Source organism: Peromyscus leucopus, chromosome 7, assembly GCF_004664715.2.
Source record: "Peromyscus leucopus breed LL Stock chromosome 7, UCI_PerLeu_2.1, whole genome shotgun sequence".
NCBI lineage: Eukaryota > Metazoa > Chordata > Mammalia > Rodentia > Cricetidae > Peromyscus > Peromyscus leucopus.
In genome coordinates this window covers 95,000,589-95,013,889 of record NC_051069.1, presented here as the reverse complement: position 1 = coordinate 95,013,889, position 13,301 = coordinate 95,000,589, and the positions used below count along the sequence as shown (strand labels likewise).

Genomic DNA, 13,301 nt, shown 5'->3' with positions numbered 1-13,301 from the left:
AGATCGGTAACCCCTTCCTCTAAGTCCAAGAAACCCTTTTACTAGGAGGTAGGTTCCTGAGTGGTTGGTTTACGCCCAACACAGTGGGGCGCAGGGGTCTGACGCACAGGGCTGTTCGTGGAAGATGACAGAGGGCCGAAGGATCAGGTCCAAAAAGGGACTTGCCCGCCCACTGCCTTGCCCTTCTGATCCTGGAAGCGTAGGCCTAAGTCACAGCCCACCAGCTGGAGCAGAGCCCACAAGGAGAGACTTGCCAGCCTGCCCTGACGACGGCGGCGGCGGCGCGCATGCGCCCGACAGGCCGCGCCCACGGCGCATGCGCAGCGGTCCCTCTGGCTCTATATTAGGGCCAAAGCGGCTGTGTCCCTAGGCTGCTATAGTGGGCAAGGGCATTGGTCCGTCCGTTTAGCGCCCTCCTCTCGAGTGCCCATCGCTGCCCCGTCGAGAGCCCGCACAGGTAAGAGCCCGCTCGGTGATCGCGGGAGGCCGGCGCGCCCCGCCACCGCGGCCACACGCCACATCCCCCACCTCGGCTCTGCGTCCACCACCGCCGCCCTCTTCACCCCTCAGGCTGCCTCAGAGGCCCCGTTCCGTCCCCTCCTGACATTCGGCATTTGACAGGCGGCTTCAGAATCTCCTTCCCACCCTTGCCCTTCTCGAGCTTGCGACCCCGGGGAACCTCTGACTCCCCGCTGACCTCCTTCCACCAGCCCGACTCTCTGGACTGGCTAGCCCCGACCCTACCCTTCTTTCTGCCCCCTTTCCGGGTTCCAGCTGTAGGGGCATGACCTTGTCTTGGGAACTCAGGGCTGGTCCAGACTCTTCCCCCTTCCTCGGGGTGGTAGGATCCCCATGAGCCCTCCCTCCCTGGATAGGTGACAGTGACAGCTTCCCTAGCCTCGCTGTCGCCGCTGGATGTGTGAGTGTGGCCACCACTCCTTCACTGAATCCTGTGCCGTGCTGTCTGTCGTTAGTTTCGTGTCTTGAGTGAGATGTGTATCTGGGGCACCCTTGACATCACTCACCATGGGTTCCTCTACAGGAGCCAGCACCTTTGCGGACATGGAGACTGTGGTTCGACGATGCCCATTCTTATCGCGAGTTCCTCAGGCCTTTCTGCAGAAGGCAGGAAAATCTCTCCTATTCTATGCTCAAAACTGCCCCAAGATGATGGAAGTTGGAGCCAAGCCAGCCCCTCGAACCCTGTCCACTTCAGCGGTACACTGCCAGCAGATCAAAGAAACCCCTCCAGCCAATGAGAGTAAGCAGGGTTAGCAGTGAGGAGCACCTCCGTGGTGTTCGGGCCACTCTGAGGGAGGGATCAGCACTGTGTCTGGGGGGGCAGTCATCCTGTGAAACTGTCCCTCTGACTCTCGGATTAGGAGCTTTTCATGCTCCTGGATTTAAAAGTTAAACAATACAGGTTTCTGGATTGCTGGGTTCTAGTGTTTCCTCATTGTCTGGTACAAGCAGTCACTAGCAACCTTTTCCTCAATAAAGATTTGGCCTTTGACACGAAAAGTAGTGATTTTAAAATCTGTTTAGTATTTTGAGGCAGGGTCTCACTTTGTTTCATCGGCAAGCCTGGAACTCACTATGTAGCCTGTGCTGGCCACAGAGATCATGACCCTGCCTCTGCCTGCCCAGTGCTGACATCACAGACCCGAGTTACCGCTGTCAGGTTTTGTTTTTTAAAAGATTTATTCATTTTGTTTGTTTGTTTTATGTGTATGAATGTTTGACCGCACCACATGCGTGCCTGGTGCCCAAGGAGGCCAGAAGAGGGGGTCCATCTTGTCACAGATGATTGTGAGCCACCTTCTCAGTGCTGGGAATTGACCCTGAGTCCTCTGGAAGAGCAACAAGTGCTCTCAACCACCGAGCCATCTTTTTTTTTTTTTCCTTTTAAGCAAAAAAAAAGAAAAAAATATTTTTTTGTAAAATGCATATAACATAAATCATTTTAGCTTTTTATTTTTTTTCCAGATGTCCCTCCAACTCGTGGCAGCCCTCCTGCCTCAGCCTTTTAAGTGCTTGTATTATGAGCATGCACCACTACAGTGTCCGTTTTCATCATTTAAGTGTGTGACTCTGTAGTATTACATACATTCATGTTGTTCCGCCACCATCCAGTCCCAGAACTTTCTTCATCTTCCCAAACTAAATCAACTCCCTACTCCTTCCCCCAGTGCCTGGCCGCCGCCACTCTACGGTCTGTTCAGCCTCACTGCTCTAGGTGCATTATGTAAGTGAGGCATGGTGTCAATGACTGTAATGCATGGATCCGACCCAGACAGCTAAGTTTTAATGAGCAGACTGGCATGGTCTTGGTCAGGTTCTGTCAGGAGAGGGGCTTTTCAGAGCCCACCTAATCCTCAGGAGCCTTTCCCTCCCAGGCTTCCCTTGGGCGTGAACCTGTAGGAAGGAGCGCTTGTTATGTAAGTGGGCAGGACTTAGTCCTTTAGGGGAGTTCCTGTCCCGGAGTTAGTTGTCTTTTCTCACAGTGTCAGTAGTGGCCATGTTTTGAGTTAGAAGGCTCATTTTCCCTTCCGTTGCATCTAGACTTTCCATAACAGACCTGCATTACTTATAAAATTAAGTTAATTTCAAAATAACTTCTCTTGACTTCCCTTTAGAGAAAATGTTATGGAAACTGTATTGAGACACCCTATCCAAGTTGTAGAAAGAGCAGCCCTGACTCATGGGGTATTCTAAAATGATGAAGGAAGACTTTTCTAGAAGGAAGGTGATGAGCACGTTGCTCAAGGGATGGAGGAGTGTCTGTAATCTAGAGCACAGAGCCAGTCATTGTTACATCAGCAGCTTTCCTCGATGATCTTCCCCAGGAAAGTAGGTGAGCTGTATGACAGCAACCTGGGTCTTTTCCAGGCACACCAAGAGTTGGAACCCCAGGGGACAATGTGAAGGTCTACGTGATGGCCGTTTGTTTGTTTGTTTTTCAGAAGTGTTTTTAAAATGGATTGAGCTTTCTTAGGAATCTATTTAGGAAATATCAAGAGAAGGCTGGAGAGATGGCTCAGAGGTTAAGAGCACTGGCTGCTCTTCCAGAAAGTCTGAGTTCCCAGCAATCACATGGTGGCTCATGACCATCTACAATGAGATCTGGTGCCCTCTTCTGGCTTGCAGGGACACGTGCAGGCAGAACATTTGTGTACATAAATGAATAAATAAATAAATCCTTTAAAAAATACGAAGAGAAAATAACTGTGTGACTGCTTCCAGGTGCCTTAGAGAACATTACTCTCTTGAAATATGCTGAGTGTACATGAGGTAGAAATTACTGACAGTGATCCAAGTCAAGAGCTTTGGGGGCTAAGCACACACATAATCCCAGCACTTAGGAGGCTGAGGCAGGAGGATTGCCAAGTCAAGCATCCTGGGCTGCACAGCAAGACCCTGTCTTAATAAATGAAGAAAGTATGTTGGGTTGTCTGAAAGTATAAAATAGTGATATTGGATTTATAAGGAGACCGCCTGTGAGTTTGAGAGGTAACTGGGATGGGCCAACAAACCCTTCAGAGGACCTCCGTTAGGGTGAGGCAGGTGAGAACAGATATTAGCAGAGTTTAGCAAAGGTAAGCTTGAGCATGGGTTATGGACTGGAGTGAGTATAAAGTTTGAAGTGAGAAGACTCAGTGACTCGGTCTGATGCCTCATTCTTTCCATTTCCTTCCGCAGAAGAGAAAACTGCCAAAGCCACAGTCCAGCAGGCTCCTGACGAATCCCAGCAGACTCCAGATGGCACACAGCTCCCGTCTGGACACCTGTCACCCGCTACAAGCCAGGGCTCTGGGAGCAAGTGCCCTTTCCTGGCTGCACAGCTGAGCCAGACAGGCAGCAGTGTCTTCCGCAAGGCCAGCCTGGAGCTTCAGGAGGATGTGCAGGAAATGCATGCTGTGAGGAAAGGTACCAACTCTGGCCAGTGGGAAGGGAGCCTGTCATTTTGCTCCTGGGACCCCCAGTTTATGTGTGAGCTATTACTAGGCCAGCAGGAACAATGGCAACACCTTCCTCTTTTAGTAGCGAAGGGGAAGGAAGCTCCTCAAGCTAGACAGTCAGTCAGGACTGTATTGCAAAATGTGGGACTTTGCTTTCTGGTGAGGTGTAGGAGGTGACCGGCTCCCCACGTCATGCTTACTTTCTGGAAATAACTTGTAGTCTTGAACAGATGCCAGCGTTCCTTTGTCTCTTCGCTCCTTCCTCCCTTTGGTAGGATAGAAGGTAGCATTACTGGAACTACTGCAGTAAGTACTAGCCTGGGACTCCAAGCTGTGTGTCCGTCCTACTGATAGTCATGGAAAGGCAACCTTAACTTCATCTGAGCTCCCAACAGCCTCTAAAGACTTCAGCATGCTGAGCATGGCACACACCTTTAATTCCAGTACCTGGGAGGCAGAGGCAGGAGGGTCAATGTGAGTTTAAGGCCAGCCTGGTCTACATAGCCAGTTCCAGGATAGCCAGGCCTGCATAGAGAGACCCTATCTTTTTTTTTTTTTTTTTTTTTTTTTTTTGTTTGTTTTGTTTTTTGAGACAGGGTTTCTCTGTGTAGCTTTGCACCTTTCCTGGAACTCGCTCTGTAGCCCAGAACTCACAGAGATCTGCCTACCTCTGCCTCCCGAGTGCTGGGATTAAAGGCGTGTGCCACCACCACTACCACCCAGCTGAGAGACCCTACCTTAAAAAAAAAAAAAAAAAGGAAAGGAAGGAAGACAGGCTGCCTCAGCAAAAGTTACTTTCTATCCCAGAAGTATTCAGGAGGGGAGGGGAGTAGGCTGTATGGATCCAGGAGACATCCATCCAGTCAGCTGGGGAGCCTCAGGCTCTAATTCATGTCCGATAAAACTGGCTGGTAACTGAAAACACAATAGCACTGAAGCCAGGTAGTGCACTCGTGTAGCTCCAGCACTAGAGTAGAGGCAGGAGGGTCTTGAGTTCAAGGCCAGCCTGGGCTACAACAAGACTTCATCTCAAAAAGCCAAAAAGAAGCCCAGGACCAAATGCCACTATAATAAGCACACTGAAGGAAGAGACATTCTGTATACTCCATTACAACTAACTTTGGTTATGATTGGCTTTTTTTCATGAAGTAAGCAATAGGCTATTCTTTTTGTTTTTCATTTTGTTTTGAGACAGGGTCTCACTATGTAGCTCAGTCTGGCCTCAGATTTACAGAGATCTGCCCAACTCTGCTTCCTAAGTGCTGGAACTAAAGCTATGTACCAAGATGCCCAGACAATAAGCTATTAAAAAAATTGATTTTAATGTTTTGCCTACATGTATGTCTGCACCAAAACATGCCTAGTTCTCAAGGAGATCAGAAGAGGGCATCCGATCCCAGAACTGTAGTACAGACAGCTGTGAGCCACCATATGGATGCTGGGAATTGAACTCAGGTCCTCTTAGCTGATGAGCTATCTCCAGCTGTGTCTGCCCGGGGACAAAAGCTGTTTTTGACAGTATGCCTAGAGGGTGTCATGAACTGAGAGTAAAAGTCTATCTTTTATGCCTCTTGTTACTTTTGTGATAGAGGTTGCCCAAAGCTCCGTGACCCCCAATGTGATCAACATGAAAGCTGATGGAGAGGACCCGAGCCAGCTGCTGAAGAACTTCCAGGATATCATGCGAAAGCAAAGGCCAGAACGAGTGTCTCATCTTCTTCAGGATAACTTGCCGAAATGTGAGTCTCCTCGTTTGTGAGTTAAACGTGTCTCAGAGGAAATGTGAAGTTGTGTGGCGAGGTGAGGCCTGGCCCTGTGGCCCTTGCTTGAGTACTGTTGGGCATAGTGCAGTGACTGCCACTGATCATCGGCCTCTCTCTTCTATTACCCATCGCCTGCGTGCTGGACAGTGTGCCCGACACGTGACAAGTACAGTCTTGTTCACCCCTCACGGTACTAGGACTCATTCTAGTCCTGAACCTAGTGCTCTGAAATGGCCAAACTGAGATTTGAACTCAGGTCTCTCCTTCCCCAAACTCGGATATTCTTCTTAAAAGGCTGTACTGTTTTTTATTTGTTTCCATTTTAGCTGTTGCCACTTTTCAATATGATCGTTTCTTTGAGAAGAAAATTGATGAGAAAAAAAACGACCATACCTACCGAGTTTTTAAAACTGTGAACCGGAGAGCACAAATCTTCCCCATGGCAGATGATTACACGGATTCCCTCATCACCAAAAAGCAGGTGTCGGTCTGGTGCAGTAACGACTACCTGGGCATGAGTCGCCACCCGCGCGTGTGTGGGGCAGTCCTGTAAGTCCCTGTCAGCTTTCAGACACCACTAGCATTGTTGGGAAGACAGACGGTTTATACAGCTGGACGTTTTATGGGAGAATACTTAGTCACGGAAAGCAGTCCACGGTGATAGACTGCCGTTCTCTGTCCTCCGTAGAGGCAGCCCTCCTCCCTCACCTCTACAGGAGTCCTGGGATTGAGCGCAGCTCACCAGGCTTTACAGAAAATCCCCTTTGCCTGCTGACGAACCCATCTCACTGGCACAATATTCTTAGCCTTTGAATTTTTTAGAGAATATTGTGAAGACGTGGATAAGGCTATTTCGGTAGGACATGTTTAAAAGGATGAAGGTCCCATCTTTGTCCTTCAGGGGGACCATCCTGAAGAAAGAGCATTGTTCATCAAATTATCCAAGAGGCTTGCTAAAGAGAGTTCCACGTGAGGTTGAGCAATAGCATATAGTGTGTATGTGTCCTAATGTGTAACTGCTTTGCGGCCTTCTAGAGCAGGCTTTCTCTTATCATATTACTGGGCAATGATTATTCTCAGAAAAAAGAAGCCTTAGTTTAAGTTACTCTGCTCCAGTACTGGGGTTGTAAGAATGTAAGCCCCCTGGATTTTAAATGAGTTCTGGGGCTGGAGAGATGGCTCAGAGGTTGAGAGCACTGGCTGTTCCTCCAGAGGTCCTGAGTTCAATTCCCAGCAACCAACCACATGGTGGCTCGCAACCATCTGTAATGAGATCTGGTGCCCTCTTCTGGCCTGCAGGCGTACATGCAGATAGAACACTATATAAATAATAAATAAGTAAATCTTAAATGAAAGAATGAGTTCTGGAGATCCGAACCCTGGAGTTATTGGTATTTTATTTTCAACAGGGAGACCGTGAAACAGCACGGGGCTGGAGCTGGTGGAACCAGGAATATTTCTGGCACCAGCAAGTTCCATGTGGACCTGGAGCAGGAGCTGGCCGACCTCCATGGCAAAGATGCAGCACTCTTGTTTTCCTCCTGCTTTGTAGCCAACGACTCCACCCTCTTCACCCTGGCCAAGATGATGCCAGGTAAGCAAGCCCAGTGGCAGTGCCCTGGCACATTTGAGGGTTCTGCACGAGAACATTGGCTACTCAGCAGGCCCACTCCAGGTCAGCCTGGCAGCCCTGTATCAGTGCCCAGGTCGCTGACTGCGTGCTCGGGTTTCCAGCAGAACGTGATCAGTGATGACCGAAACACGGAAGGTCCCGTCCTTAAGCTCCTGACTCGAGTGTCCTTCGTATTCTAGGAAGTCCCTTTAGCACATGCTTCATTGCATTTAGTCATAGCCTCACTGAGTTTGAAGTGAGGTACCCATTTTTTTTGAGATAGTGTCTGTTTTTGGACATAATCTCACTGTATAACCTTGGCTGCTCTCAGACTCTTGGTTCTCCCCCCTCAGAATGCTGGGCTTGAGAGTATGGCATTGTGGCTTTAAGGATTGTCCTCTGTGGTTTTTGTGTTTTGTGGTTCATGGTGCTGGGATGGAGCCCAGAGTGTCAGCTCATGTGAATCTTGTGCTCAGCTGCTGAGCTCCGTCCTAGCAGCCATGGGGATCTCTGCCTCGGCATTTTCCCAGAAGAGAGGCCGTAGCTAGTTCTGTGTCAGGACAAACACTGGCTCCCCAGTGCTTTCCATAGTGAACATTTTCAAGGCATTGTCAGCAGGAAAAGGTCTGTTGTATCTGTCCAGGATGTTGCCTCTGTCACTAAGTAGCATTTTTCTCATGTCAGGCTGTGAAATTTACTCTGATTCTGGAAACCATGCCTCCATGATCCAAGGGATTCGCAACAGTCGAGTGCCAAAGTATATCTTCCGCCACAATGATGTCAATCATCTCAGAGAGCTGCTACAAAGATCTGACCCCTCAGTCCCCAAGATTGTAGCATTTGAAACTGTTCATTCAATGGACGGTAAGTCTACGCTGAGACTAATCTGAAGCCTGAGATACAGAACCAGACTTGAACTGTTTCAAGAGTATGGTGTGGGCCCTGGGGATATAGCTGCAGGTTGTCAAGCTTCTGCTTAACTGTGTATAAGGTCCTGCACTTCACTCCAGAAACAAACAAAAATATGATCTGTTTCCTTTTGGTTTTGCATTTTTCTCTGCTGGGATTCTGTAATTGGAAGACGTTATATGGATGGGGTAACTGGGTTTTCTGCTCTGGCTGTTGCTAGACTATGACCTCAAGGCAAACAAGAACTGGGGGAAGCTCATTTTCCCTCCAGTGCTAAAAATGACCCCACAGAATGTAAGGTTTGCTGCACAGTGGTGACGCACACCTTTAATCCCAGCACTTGGGAGGTGGAGACAGATGGAGCTGAATTCAAAGCCAGCCTGGTCTACAGATCAAGTTCCAGGGCAGCCAGAGCTACACAGAGAAACCCTGTCTCAAAAAACCAAAAACAGAATGTAAGTGCTTCGCTTTGGCTCTAACCACGATGACTAACGTTTTCCTTGACTCTTTAGGAGCAGTGTGCCCGCTGGAAGAGCTGTGTGATGTGGCCCATGAGTTTGGAGCAATCACGTTTGTGGATGAGGTCCACGCGGTGGGGCTGTATGGGGCTCGAGGTGGAGGGATTGGTGATCGGGATGGAGTCATGGCAAAAATGGACATCATTTCTGGGACACTCGGTATGTATGCTTTGTAAATTCGGCCCTTTTACACTGAACTTAGGATGTATAGCAAGACCAATGCCTGGCTGGTCTAACTGGCCCTGGGATAGGATAGGAAGCAGTGTGGTAACATGTAAAGCCTGGACTGTTTCTCTTTGGGTTGAATTTTGTTGTCATGGTCAGGGTCTCAGTCTATAGCCCCAGCTGGCCTCAGGGCAGCCCTCCTGTTTCTGGTTCTCGGGTGCTGGGTTTGCAGGAATGTTACCGTTCCCATCTTGCAGTGAATTTTCTCATCCTGGTGAATGCTAGCGCAGCCCTGGGGACATGGCGGGTCACAGACTCCCACAGCTAACTATGACAGAAATTACATTTCTTGCCATCTGAGCTCATTCCAGCCATACTTGTGGTTCTTACTACATGCTGTGACGAAAGCCTTCATTCTGTGCTGCTGAATTCAAAAGGAGAGAGCGCCGCCATGCTTTTCTCTGAGGTGTGGGAAATGCTCTGCTCTGTGCCTAGCACAGGGAGCGAGCGGTCCAGCTGTCCAGCCAGTCCTCTCCTCATGCTGGCACCCTGAAGCCTGGCCTGCCGTCCGGGCTGCCGAGCTCCTGGCTGTGTGACCTTGGCTTAGGAGCTGACCTTTCCATACCTGTTGTTCTTTCCCCATCGATGTGATGGAAATAGCAATAGGCTGCACATCAGGATTCCTGTAGAGAAGATAAATGAGTTGTTTATAGATCATTGCTATAGATGTTACCTTTGCTTGTGAGAATCAGTGAGAGGCTATAGAAATTTGAGAGGATTTTTTTGTGTTTTTTTTTTTTTCTTTTTTTCTTAAACATTCCGAATTTGTTAAGGGCAGTGAGAAACCCACATAGCAGTCAGTGAATGCCAAGGTAAAGCCAACACTTAGTCAAGGTCCAGCAAGCAAAACCCAGCATCCACCAGCCCTGTCACGGGAGTGAGAGCCTCCCCCAGACCTGGAGATGCCAGAGGAGAGCCACCTATTCAAGTGCCCAATCCCAGTTTGTGGTGTGGGCTTGTTGGAGGTATGGTACAGTGAGGTGGAAAGTGCTAGGTGGAGAAATTTTCCACTCTAGGAGTTTGAACCCACTTAATCCTCTTGTGGTTCAGCAAAAATGTTCACTTCGGAACATAGAGTTAAGGCTCCTGAGAACCCCTCTGGAGTCCTTAATCCTGAAATTTGAGATACAGATTATACAAGGGCGTTGGCCAGAACTGAAAAATAAGCCTGGCCCTGAGGCAGCCCTAACCGGTCTGAGTGTTTGTATTTATCCAGCAAATGCTGATTGTCAAGAGTCTCCCGTTTGCTTGAGTAGCAAGTAAGGCTCGGTACTGCAGCAGACAGATGCCTTAGCCAGGTGACTGCTGCCCAGTCAGTGCCTGGAGGCTGTGGTGCCTCGGTGTACCTACTGCTGCTGCCAACCTAACAGAGCCCCCCCTTCCAGGGAAGGCGTTCGGCTGTGTCGGAGGGTACATTGCCAGCACAAGTTTGCTGATCGACACCGTGCGCTCCTACGCTGCCGGCTTTATTTTTACCACCTCCCTGCCTCCCATGCTGCTGGCTGGAGCCCTGGAGTCTGTTCGGATCCTGAAGAGTGCCGAGGGCCGCGCCCTTCGCCGCCAGCACCAGCGCAATGTCAAGCTCATGAGACAGATGCTAATGGACGCTGGCCTCCCGGTCATCCACTGCCCCAGCCATATCATCCCCGTGCGGGTGGGTAATGGCCTGTCTGGGTTTGGACTCCACATGATGTGACAGTTCTGGTGCCAACTTCCTGAAGCTGGGCCTTGGCAGGGTGACTGCTAGGGCTGGGAGCGCAGCCGGTGGCCTCTGCCATGTCTCTGTCTTCAGCAGGCTGGAGCACAGCTTCCCTCTCCAGAGCACTGACCTTAACGGGGTAAACACAGAACGTGTGTCTGGAAAGTTTTAGAAGCCTAAGCACGGGCAGCTTTGAAGTGTGACTTACCACTTAGTGAATTTCAAAGTAGATCCTGCAAATCATAGCTACAAATCATATCTCTGTTGATGTCACTGTTAATGTAAGAAAACAGCTAGTATAACCAGAGCCGAGCAGTCCCTCCTGGGAACAGGGTTTGTTTGTGTGAAAAAAAAAAAAAAAAGCACCTCCTTGACTATGCATGGCCTGAGAGGACAGGCATGTGACATTTCAGTGTTGAGGTCCACCCTGCAGATGCCAGCTCCCTTACATTACAGGTGTGCAGGCAGGGCCGCCTGTCTCCCCTAGGCTTGCACACCGACTCCAGTCTGGCCCTGAGCCTAAGCCTCATTCCCGGACACTGTGTTCTTGACGGTCTCTGCCACACTGGCATGTCTCACTCTGACCCTGCTCTTGCTGTGATGGCACTTAGGTCGCCGATGCTGCTAAAAACACGGAAATCTGTGACGAACTGATGAGCAGGCACAACATCTACGTCCAGGCCATCAACTACCCAACGGTGCCGCGTGGGGAGGAGCTCCTGCGGATTGCCCCCACCCCGCACCACACACCGCAGATGATGAACTTCTTCCTCGGTGAGTCGGTGCAGGGCTTCAGGGGAATCTCTCACCTCACTGTAACCGCACCTCCAGTGAGCTGCGTGAAGCCTGCACAAGGCTCTGGCAGTCTTTACCCCAGTTCTTCAGCGCACATTGGTTTCTTCCCGTCCCGAGTAGCTAAGCATGACACAACTCTAAAATTAGACAGTAGCGACTCACTTGACAGTGTGCACGATCCGTTGGGACGCTCTCAGGAACACCCCCCCCCCCATGCCCTCTCTCCCATCATGTGGATGCAGGGGTGCGGCTGTTGCGGGGACTAGAGGCCTCTGACAGCACCAGTCTGCCCTGGCCTCTAGAATCCAGCTCGCATTTCTTCGCACTCTCCCCTTCCTGACATCAGGTCCTTGAACTAACTCATTCTGGTGGCTCTGGGCTGCTCCCCGCCCGCCATGTCCACTCCAAAGGTGGAGACTGAGGGGGCTTTTACCTCTAGGTTATCATTGCCTCCCAAGTCGGCGTAACTTCCAAGGACAGACTTTCTGTTCTAGATGCTCAGAGGACTTTTGTATGGTTTTGGTGCTGGGCTTGAACTCAGGGTCTTGGCGTGCTGAGCAGGCACCCCACCCCTGAGAGCCGCTTCCCCAGACTCCTGAGGTACTCAGGTTAGTGTACGGACACAGCAGCAGCTTCCTGAAGCTGGTTTGTGAAGAAAGACCCAACTCTGGTTGTGTTTTTCTGTTTTTAGTCTTAGGACTATGTCATTGAGATGAATTCACATACCATAAATTTTACCTTCTTAAAATACAGTATTAAAGGTTTTTAGATACATTCACAGTGTTGAGAAGCCTTTACCTCTGCCTCTAGAACATTTTCGTCACTCGGGGATGAAGCTACACACTCACCTGCATTTGCTTCCCTTCTACCCAGTCTCCCCACCCCTGGCTGCCCTTCCCTCTGGACACTGGGTGTAAATGGGACCATGTGAATGATACATGGTCCTTTAGGCTGACTGCCCACAGCCAGGAGCCAGTGTTTAGAGTTTTGTTCATGTTGTAGCACTAATCAGTACTGCTTAATTTATTTACTTACTTATGTCTAAGACAGAGTCTAGTTGTGTCTGCGGCCTGGGCTGGCCCAGAGCTCACAGATCTCCTCTCTCACTCTTGTGAGTGCTGGCTCTGTTCTCGTCATTGCCCTGGATTAGTCCGTGTGTGGATTTGCCTCATTCACATATGCATCAGTGCATGAACACCGGAATGCTCCCACTGTTGAAGTCTCAGGAATGGGGCTGCTGTGAGCACTGGGGTGCAGGTTTCTGTGTGGGTATTTTGAGCAGAAGGTCCCGATGGTGCTCAAGAACTGTCTTTCTCCACAGAGAAGCTGCTGGTCACGTGGAAGCAAGTAGGGCTGGAACTGAAGCCCCATTCGTCAGCAGAATGCAACTTCTGCAGGAGGCCCTTGCACTTCGAAGTGATGAGTGAAAGAGAAAAAGCCTACTTCTCAGGCATGAGCAAGATGGTGTCTGCCCAGGCCTGACTGTGACTCCAGTTACTCACCTAACCCCAGGCCATTACCATATCCAAATAGTAGCCAGAATTGTCTTTATATGTGAAATAAATTATATATTAAATCTTAATCTATAGTAAAATCATAGTCCAGAAAATAAGTTCTTGTGTTCTAGGTGTTTCTGCTGCGGACTACTAAATGGAGACATAACTGTCATCTGGCCTGTACTGTAGCTGTATAAACTGATGTCTGCAGGCCTTCTGCTCTGATCTGACCAGCACGGGCCTAAGCCTGGAGGTAGACCAGATGGCACCCCAGTAACTGTAAGCAGCGATGCCACCTGCGGCCGGTTTCCCTTGACACTTCCCG

The 13,301-nt window shown here is 49.7% G+C and overlaps 1 protein-coding gene across 1 annotated transcript; it reads left to right on the top strand.

The window, feature by feature from the left end:
* The first annotated feature begins 288 nt into the window (after nucleotides 1–288).
* Nucleotides 289–13,092, top strand: Alas1 (5'-aminolevulinate synthase 1). Its single transcript, XM_028895314.1, has 11 exons — nucleotides 289–457; nucleotides 1,043–1,261; nucleotides 3,700–3,927; nucleotides 5,549–5,698; nucleotides 6,049–6,271; nucleotides 7,132–7,316; nucleotides 8,019–8,198; nucleotides 8,756–8,920; nucleotides 10,372–10,640; nucleotides 11,297–11,459; nucleotides 12,802–13,092. Exons 2-11 carry the CDS (start codon nucleotides 1,063–1,065, stop codon nucleotides 12,960–12,962), a joined length of 1,923 nt encoding a protein of 640 aa, XP_028751147.1. The 5' UTR covers nucleotides 289–457; nucleotides 1,043–1,062; the 3' UTR covers nucleotides 12,963–13,092.
* Nucleotides 13,093–13,301: the final 209 nt, after the last annotated feature.

What these genes read in the sequence shown, in the direction of transcription:
- Alas1 (XM_028895314.1), top strand. Translation starts at nt 1,063, where the DNA reads ATGGAGACTGTGGTTCGACGATGCCCATTCTTATCGCGAGTTCCTCAG. An exon ending in AACCCCTCCAGCCAATGAGA is followed by an intron (nt 1,262 to 3,699) that starts GTAAGCAGGGTT and finishes TTCCTTCCGCAG; the next exon opens with AAGAGAAAACTGCCAAAGCC. An exon ending in AACTGTTCATTCAATGGACG is followed by an intron (nt 8,199 to 8,755) that starts GTAAGTCTACGC and finishes TTGACTCTTTAG; the next exon opens with GAGCAGTGTGCCCGCTGGAA.